The 9,946-nt window shown below is 30.3% G+C and overlaps 1 protein-coding gene across 1 annotated transcript; it reads left to right on the top strand.

Annotated features, from left to right (window-relative positions):
• The first annotated feature begins 4,406 nt into the window (after positions 1–4,406).
• LOC130827624 (MLP-like protein 28) lies at positions 4,407–5,796 on the top strand. Its single transcript, XM_057693395.1, has 2 exons — positions 4,407–4,671; positions 5,235–5,796. The coding sequence occupies exons 1-2, from the start codon at positions 4,473–4,475 to the stop codon at positions 5,510–5,512; spliced, it is 477 nt and encodes a 158-aa protein (XP_057549378.1). The 5' UTR covers positions 4,407–4,472; the 3' UTR covers positions 5,513–5,796.
• The last annotated feature ends 4,150 nt before the right edge of the window (positions 5,797–9,946 follow it).

Raw genomic sequence — 9,946 nt, 5'->3', positions numbered from 1 at the left:
CACCGGAAACTGATTTAAGGTGTTTTTTATAAAAAAAAGTTTCTTAAAAGGTGTTTTTTACAAAAAAAAATTATAAAAGGTGTTTCTTTACAAAAAAGGGGTTTTAAAAGGTGTTTCTTTGCAAATTTCCTTTATTATTAATAATAATAACTTTTTTATATTTTTATTTAAATTTAATGTTTTTAAAGTGATTATAGTGTTATTAAGTGTTGTTGGCTCGCGATTTTTCCTGCGACTGCCTATTTTTTTTACTTTTTGTGCGACTCAACCTAGGTACAGTCGCACTTTTTGTGCGACTGGTATTTTTTTTTTATAAATTATTAATAAAAAATTAAAAATTAATTAACAACTAAATTTTAATTAATATATTATTATTATATTAAAAAATAATTAAACATTCAAATAAATTATTTAAATTCAAAACTAATTATTATAATAACATTATCATAATATAATAATATATTTAAATAAAATAATTAATTACAACATTTATTAAATAACAATAACTTAAAAAATAAATTAATTAAACAAAAGAAATTTTATAATTCGAAATTCAAAAAAAAATAAAAAAAAATATAGGCAGTCGCTGGAAAAACCGCGAGCCAACCGCACTTAATAACACTATTATGACTTAAAAAACATTAAATTTTAAGAAGAATATAAAAAAGTTAATAATAATAATAATAATAATAATAATTTAAAAATAAATTAAATATAATAATTAAAACAAAAATAAAAATTTAATAATAATAATAATAATAATAACAATCACAATAATAATAATAATAATAATAATAATAATAATAATAATAATAATAATAATAATAATAATAATAATAATAATAATAATAATAATAATAACGACGACGACGACGACTACAACAATAATAATAACAATAATAATATAAATAAAATTAATAATAATATTTTATAAAAAAAAAATACCCAGTCGCAGGAAAAACCGCAACTGAACCACGGTTGGATCGCAGTTTTTCCTGCGACTGGGTATTTTTTTCTTTAAAAAAATTATTATTAATTTTATTTATATTATTATTGTTATTATTATTATTATTATTATTATTATTATTATTGTTATTGTGATTGTTATTATTATTATTATTATTATTATTATTATTATTATTATTATTATTATTATTATTATTATTAAATTTTTATTTTTGTTTTAATTATTATCTTTAATATAGTTTTTAAAATATTTTATTATTATTATTATTATTATTATTATTGGTAAAAATAAGAAATTTTAAGTTCAGTGGTAAAGTTGTAATTTTTTAAAGTTTAGGGACAAACTTGTAATTTTATTTGGAAGGTGGCGATAAAATAAAAATGGTGACGACTGGGTATTTTATAATTTGTTGTGGATTTTAGGTAGGTGACGTGAATTTTTTAGTAGGTTGGAATTTAGTTGGAACTTGGAACCTTCGACGAAAAGTGACGCTTCTTTTTGTCTTATTGGGAGGTAAATCTATTCTAAATTGATTAATCATCGGTAATGAAACTAAAATCTTGCACTAAAAATAAATTTGTTATTTTAGTAATTGAAGAATAGTTTTTTTAATTAAAGTAAATATATTATTTTCTTCTACTCCTTTCGTATTATTTTTTTTCCTCAAAATGCTATGATTAGGATTTAAAAAACCAAAAAAAAAACAACAAATTATATCTTTATTAAAGAAGGTACAACGATTACCACAAGTAAAAGTGTAAAACTTGAGCTTGAAAAATATATACTCCCTCCGTTACTAATGTTCTCCCTATTTACTTTTTGCACGGATTTTAAAGTAAATTTTAAGTCTTAATATATCTAAATACGCATCATAAAAAATTATAAAAAATATATAATAAAATAATATACATTAAGACGAATCTAATGAGATCTCACATGGATATATTTTATCAATTATATTATATATGTCTGAAAAATCTTAATCAAATTTCTCTCTCTGAAATAGAATATTCTAAACGGAAAGAACATTAGGAAACTGTGAAAGTACAATATAAACATTTTTGTATAGACTTAGTTCATACTATTTTAATTTGCAGCAACCTAATAATAATAAGTACTTCTTTCTCATTAATTGTAGAGTACTTATCTAGGAAAAATACTTACTATTTTAATATTTTTAAAAATGGTACGAATTATTTTTAAAAATGGTACGAATTAAAATAGCGTAGATAAAATTCATATAAAAACATTCTATTATATATAACAAGGATAGAAACCCGTGCAATGCACGGATTTTTAAATACGTTAATATTTTAATGATTTTTTAGATTGCAAACCATACTTCACATTTTTCCTAAAATTTAAAATTGTAATTATGGTAGTCTAACCATATCAATGACTGATTTTAATGATCAATTAATTGAATTTTATGTCATTTTAGTTTTAAATAATAATTGATGGAAAAAAAGGGCTATTGTGTACTTCAAGTAATTTCCTAAATTGCTGTATAATTTTATACACAGTGTAATTTTGCAGTATAATTTTCTAAATTGTGTAATTCTAATTACACTGAAATAAATGTAATTTATTCCGTAGTATAATTTTCTAGTTTCTACACGGTGTAATTCCAATATTTTATCAGACGATATATAATGTTCTACACAGTATATTATATATTTCTCATTATAATTTTGTAAACAGTGCATTTATATATAACTGTATAATTGGAATAATTGTGATTTATGGCATTCATTAATGTATGAGTTTTTCCGAAAACATAAATTTGTAAATATGGTAAGTGTAAAAAATGTCAATCAATCAAATTTCATTAATACTAAGTAATAAAAAAAAGACAAATAACATACTCAATTAAACTTTCTTTTTGCTATTATACAGTAAAATTAATATAATGTATGATTGTGTCCATTTCCTCAAATAAGCGATTAATTATTAAGTAATCAGGATAAAGCATGTGCCGTGTGGCATTTCATAATGTCAACTTTCCGATTTCATAACGCTAATGATTAAACAAGTAGACGGATCAAATAATCTTTCAAGATAGAGTTGTTCTTTTATGATAGAACTTGGTCAACGGGTCGAGTTGATGGGTACTCAGGTTGAAAATGAAGAGTTTATGGCTAAGGATCAATTTGAACTTGAGGTATTTAAAATAAATTCGATGACTCGATATTTATTTTACTTTAAAATCGAACACGACTTCAAAATGAATATAAAATAAATATGAACACAGGTTTCAATTTTTTAACTTTGCGTGATCATCGATCTTTCATGTTAAGTTAAATGAGTTACGGAGTTGGTATGTTTTGGACACTCCTACTCATTACACATTAATGTGCCCCTATTTTCAATTTTTTTTAAAGCTTATTTATAATAAATATTGCTCATTTTCTTTCCTTTTGTTGATTACACCCTGATAAAAAAAACTCTCATAATTTTATTTGAAGTATGACGAATAAACTGGAACGAAGGAAGCATTAAGATTTTACTCAGAAATTAATGAATTAAGTCAGCCCATAACTGTTTAGTGACAAATTGATTGCCAACTACATTATTTTCATCCTTGCGCAGTTGGAGGGTTATTTATGAACTAAGGGTCATTATATTAATCTTCTATCCTTTCAAAATTAAACATACGTCTTTTGCGTAATGGGTATTAAATGGTGAAAATGATAATTGATATTTAATGTAATTTTGATAGGAAATAAGAATATTTAATCGACAAGTTTAATGGTCATGCTTATTTATCTTCGATAATCTCTCTTTTTTACAAAATTCATTCTAATGCATTATCATTTGAAAATGTAGTATTAGATGATAATGAAAAAGTGTGTAAAAAAATTTATTTAAGTATATATATGTATATAAACTAACAAAATTATTTAAGTATATATACAAAAAAAATAATGTTAAATGACAATTACATAAATATTATAAAATAATATAACCAAGTTACTTCATATATCCCAAGATATTGTCATAGTTGTATGGAGTATTACTAGAGTCTTTGAAAGGGTGTGAGGTGATCGACTGCATGGGATCCCTTTTTCTTCCGTGTATAAAAAAGTTAATTCAAAAAATAAGTTTATTAATAAATAAAGCTCAAAATAGAAGTTCTACGCAAAACGGTCTTTAAATGTTTCAAGATGGCTCTGAGTATTAGACAAAGATTAAAAAACAATGAGACTATTTAAATAACGTAGATGATAAAACGGAGAGTTGAAACGTGAGATGAAGACAATTAAATAAATAGAAAATTATAACAATAGAGTAAAAAAAAAAGTGTGTCAAACTCTTATGGAATTAAATGAGAGTAAGTGGGATGCATTATTGGAGTTTTGACAATAATTGAAAAATAATAACGTAAATGTGAGGACAGTTGTGATCATGTATATGTATACTACTATAAAAGAAAGCGTGAGTGTTTTGCATTTTCGACACTTAAGGATTCCATACAAAACAAAATATATAAAAAGTGTAATTAAAAATGGCGTCCGCTGGTTTAAAGCGTCGATTTGAAGGAGATATAGAAATCAGGGTTAAAGGTGGTGACGTTTTTCATGAAGTGTTTCAAGAAAGGCCTCATGACATTAGCAGCATTCATCCTGAGTTTGTCCAGGGTTGTGACTTGCATCATGGTGCTTTTGGTACTCCTGGTTCCAAAATCTGCTGGAGTTATACTCTTGGTATGAAATATGAATTACTTTTTATTAATTAGTTTAATTGATCAAGCCTAACTTTTCAGAATTTTCTAATTAGTAGTTTTGGTAATTTAGTCCTAATATCTACTTTAAATAAACTATTTTGTCCTAATATGAATATCAATTTAGTTTTCACCTGTTGCAACTTGCAGTATCTAATATTTGTGTGATATTAAATTTAGAAACTTTACGATATAAGATGAACATGCTAAGATCGGGTTGGGCCGGGCCTTATGGATCATATCGGTTTAAAGCCCGTTTTCAATTTTTTAAAGCCCAGTCTATCCGGCCTGTTTTTACAAGAGTCCAACCCGATTTGTATCCGGCCTGTTGCACAGGTCTAATTACAATCTTGAAATAATCATTTAAATAAAGAGATGATTATATATTCTCATAATGAATACAAAACATATGTTTATTTTCCTAATAGTGTTCAATATTTAAAAGTTTGTTTGTCCATACGTATATATATTTGATTAAAATTTAAAAAAAATATATATAGATTAAAGTTTAAATTAATTAATACAAAATAAAATGTAATATTGTAGATGGGAAGCCTCAAAAAGCAGTACAAATACTTGAAGTAGTAGATGAAACAAATAAGGTGATCAAATTCAAAATGGTGGAAGGAGACTTGATGAATGACTATGACACATTTGTTATTACTTACCAAGTTATACCTGAAGGGAAGGACTTAAGCTTAGTCAAATGGATTTTTGAGTATGAGAAGAAGCATGCTGGTGTTCCTGAACCAAGTTCATTGATGGATGCTTTGCTTGGGTTAGCCAAGGAGATTGATGATCATCACCATCGTGATGACAAATAGACATTTAACGGTCTGCTTGGTAGTCGATGCCTCAAGAATCAAATGTTAATGTGTCATTAGTATGATTTGGTTTTGTTTTTATGTTGGGTAATGAAAAATAAAGCATGTTTGGTCATGTTTCTATGGATCAAACATGCATGTGTGGTGTGTGTTGTTGTAATATGAATATGCTTTATTTGTCTTTTATTTCATGTTTTGTCACCCTCATGAAAATATATGTTATATTATTAATTTGTTGGAATATATGAATTATGTAAAAATATATTGGTTTTGGAAAGATGAAATTGAAACATATAGAAATAGTTTTGTTCAAGAAAAACCATGCCATCATTAATTTATATAAGATTTATGAATATTCAAGTTATTTGTTTATTTTTTGGATTTGATCACTATCATCCATATTCCATTTTAATTCAAACTGATAAGGTGAATTAGCTCGTTGTTTGGATTAAGCATGTTGAAATAATGTTCGGTAAAATAAAATTGGTGTAAACAACTTATTGATATCAACTAGTAAAATTAGTTGCGCTAATCATCCATTAACTATCAATTGTTAGCTAAGTATATCATCTCATTATCTTCTTTTGTGAAATATACATTTTTTTTGGACATACAACATGTAACATCTATCATATCATGCAATTATTTAAATTTTTAAATGACATCATCACAGGAATTTTCCACATAAAACACAATTATTTAAAGTGTTTGCCTATAACTTTAAATTAATCATTTATAATTTTAATGTAACCAATTATAACCCTAATTGATCACTTACTTAATCAAAGTGATCACTTTATACGGTCTTAAAGTGATCACATAATTTTAAAGTGACCACTTACAACCTTAAAGTGATCTATTAAAAAATAGGTTGATTGTATGGGCTCGTCTCATACTTAGACAGTAAGAATGAGACGAGCCCATACAAGACTTGCTAATATATTACTTTACTTTTTAGTTTTGAGCTGAGGATTCAACTGTGGATCTTTCTCGAGCCGAGGGACGCTTTGGCCGCACTCTTCTTTAAGGATATGAGTTGTCGTTGTCTCTCCCTCTCTAAATCCTGATCATTGCTAATCCTATGATCGGGATACATTAGGTATAATAATGATGATGATGGCTTTTTAGTTTTGAGCTACTCCTGTGAGAGATTACCTCTAGATGGGATGACCTTAAAATGAAGAGCTAAGGTCATTTATAAAAAGCATCTCACGGTTAGACCATCTCACATAAGAATTTGTATTTAGTTGAATCTTTTTAAAAGAGGATTAACGGCAAAATGCTAGGCCCATTTAGCTCTGTAAATGTTAGAAAATTTGAAATCAATAAGTGGAAAATAAAAAAAAATGAACAAAATAATCTAAGTTTCAAAACGATTCCAAAAGTAAGCGTGAAAAAGCCATACCTGTGGTTTGGAGCTGTTCGCAGTTAGTAACTGCGAACAAACCTGCTGCACAAAAACACGCATCAGTTTCTTTTTTTCTCATTTTTCCCCATTTCTCAAAACCCTACCTTCACACTCGACATTCTCCCTCTAAAATCATTGGTTCAATTCATCAATTCTTGCATTCCTCTTTCAATTTGGCACTTCAAAATTAGTGTGGGACACTCTAGCTTGCTCAAACGTAAACTTGTTCGCGTTTTTTTGGTGTATATGTAGTTTTTTAGGGTTATAATCAAATTTGCTTATTTTTTCAAATGTAGGTTACTAATCGTTAAATCAAGACTATTGTTAATCATCCATAAGTATTGAAGGTAATTTTTATTTGTTTTTATAGCTTTATGTTGTTTTTTGAAGTAATGTTGTTGAATTCAATGTTGATAATATTATTAGAAATGATGTAATATTATTAGTAATAATTTTTAGACCAAAAAAGATTATAATCAAATGAATATAATGTACTTGTATGGGCATGAAGTTTATGATGATGTTGATTTTCTTTGTATTAATGTAGAAAATGGCATCATTTCGCGTGACTATAGTATGTTTTTGGAATGGTTGTATTCGAGAAAGTAGTGGCAAAGTTCATTATGTTGGGGGAAGACATAAGTTGTTTGCTTGCAATTCGAACATGGATTTGAACCACTTTAAATGTTTTATATGTTCTAAGATTGGATTGGACCCTACTAGAAGTACCGTAAATATAAGCTTTAAATATGACATGAGAGGAGAATTGCTTGTCTTTCCTATTGAGAATGATAAGGCTATAGATGCTATGTGGGAGCATTTAAAGTCCACCTAAATTCCCTCTTTGGAGTTATACGTAGATGAAGTACCATTAGGGAATGTAGTTGCTTCTAATCCTACTCCTACCCCTATGCCTATATTAACTCAGGAAACTGTAAATCCCGTCGTTTCTTCCGCATCTTGTACTTTTCCTCAACCCCCTACGAATCAAGTTCCAATTGATCCAATGGTTAACTTAGGAGAAACTGCTGAGATGAGACCTTGGGATGATGGAAATAAGAGTAATGAGCTCATTGACGATCCTTCTGAGGACGATGTGGATGTCGATGAGGATGCGCTAGCAAATGACATGACCCTAGGCAACATTCCTATATTCATTCCTCCTACACCTTATGCCCTCTGTCCACCTTTAGACGAGTATGAGGAGGACAATTCATGGAGGACTTGGGCTTATGATACCACATACATCGAAGACGGAGAGTTTGAGAAGGGTATGATGTTTGATAGCAAGGAATCGTTGTTGGAAGCTATCAGAGTGTATCATATTCGCAGAAATGTGGAGGACTTGGGCTTGTGATACCACATACATCTCAAAGTTATGCAAGTACATACAAACATTACTTTATGCCAATGATCGATAAGAGGTCATGGCCGCAATACACGGGCTTTGAACTTAGACATGATCCCCATCAAATTCAGGGTAAAGAGAGGCCTAAGTCTAGGAGAATTGCCAACAAAATGGATGGGGGTAGAAAGAAACGATCTAATTGTCGTCGTTGCGGGAGCGAAGCTCACAACACTAGAACCTGTAACTCAAGGTAATATGTTATATATATTATACTAGCATGATAATTTGTAACTCAAGGTAATATGTTATATATATTATACATAATTACATAATTGTAATATTAACTAAAGCAACTGCGAACAAAGCAGTAGAGGAGATGGATCCAGCAGCTCCAGGACCCCTAAATCCTAGTGTCTTTACTATGCAGCATGAGCACATGAGTACTCCTCTTTGGGATGCCCAGGTTAAGTGTACAATACTTGTGATTTGCATTTTACTAATGCTAACATATAAGTTGTTTATATGTCAATATTCATAGGTGTCCGATGCAGAAACACTAGGCACCAGGCATCCAGATTCCGTTCCATGGGTGATCGATGATAGGATCATCCCGTACTTAGAGCTAGCGAGGTTATACGACTTTCACCTCATTGCATACGACAACGTTAACCGTGCCATTATCACAGCACTGGTCGAGAGATGGCGTCAGGAGATGCATACATTTCATCTACCTCTAGGTGAGGCTACCATTACATTGCTTGATATAGCCTAACTAACGCAGCTTCCCATCGACGGACGTGCCGTGTGTATAGCCGGACCCCAGCTATCAGGCTGGCGTGACATGGTGCATCGCATATTGGGAGAGCACCTGTAACAAACCGTAAAGGACGGGAGGAAATTCGGGTGTTACAACGCCCTCTACCGGGAGTGATCAGGGGTAGCGGTTTGCGCTGCACGTGGTTAGTTCAGACCTTCTTTCATCTCCCCGAAGATGCTGATGAAGGCACCATTTCGCGTACCTCTTATACTTGATAGGAGCTTTGTTGTTTGCCGATAAAACAAACAACCAAATACAGCTCCTTTACTTTACTTGACGACCCGTGAGAGCGCATCGCCGAGTATAGCTGGGGCTCCGCAGCCCTTGGCTACCTGTATAGAAGGCTATGTGGTGTTGCCCAAAAGAACGTCAAGGAGATTGCGGGGCCAATAGTCATATTACAGGTAATTAAATTAACATTTAACTCTATCCGGTGTAGTTGAATTACATACTAATTACATTTCCAATGTTCAGCTGTGGGCGTGGGAGCATATTCTTATCGGCCAACCTTACAGAACCGTTGGTCGTGGTGATACTGCTCCTCCACCACAACCCCCACCAGATGTTGCGTACGGCTCAAGGTGGAATTTTGCATCCCAGACGTGCAAGCACACCGGCACCGGTCTCGGATTCTACCGAGATCAGTTAGACTTGCTACGACCCAACCAGGTAAATATTTCAGTACTCATTAACATTAGTACAAATTAATTAAAATATCACTTACATTTTCATAACATGTATTTTAGTTTTTGTAGGACCCATACCCTGCGGAAGAGCTTCTTTGCCACTCGTATGCTTCGACATTGTCGAAGTACATCTACCAGAGAACGTACTGCACCAATAGGGGTTGTTACAGGGCAT

The sequence above is a fragment of the Amaranthus tricolor genome, chromosome 11 (assembly GCF_026212465.1).
Source record: "Amaranthus tricolor cultivar Red isolate AtriRed21 chromosome 11, ASM2621246v1, whole genome shotgun sequence".
NCBI lineage: Eukaryota > Viridiplantae > Streptophyta > Magnoliopsida > Caryophyllales > Amaranthaceae > Amaranthus > Amaranthus tricolor.
This window is presented reverse-complemented; position numbering and strand designations above follow the sequence as displayed.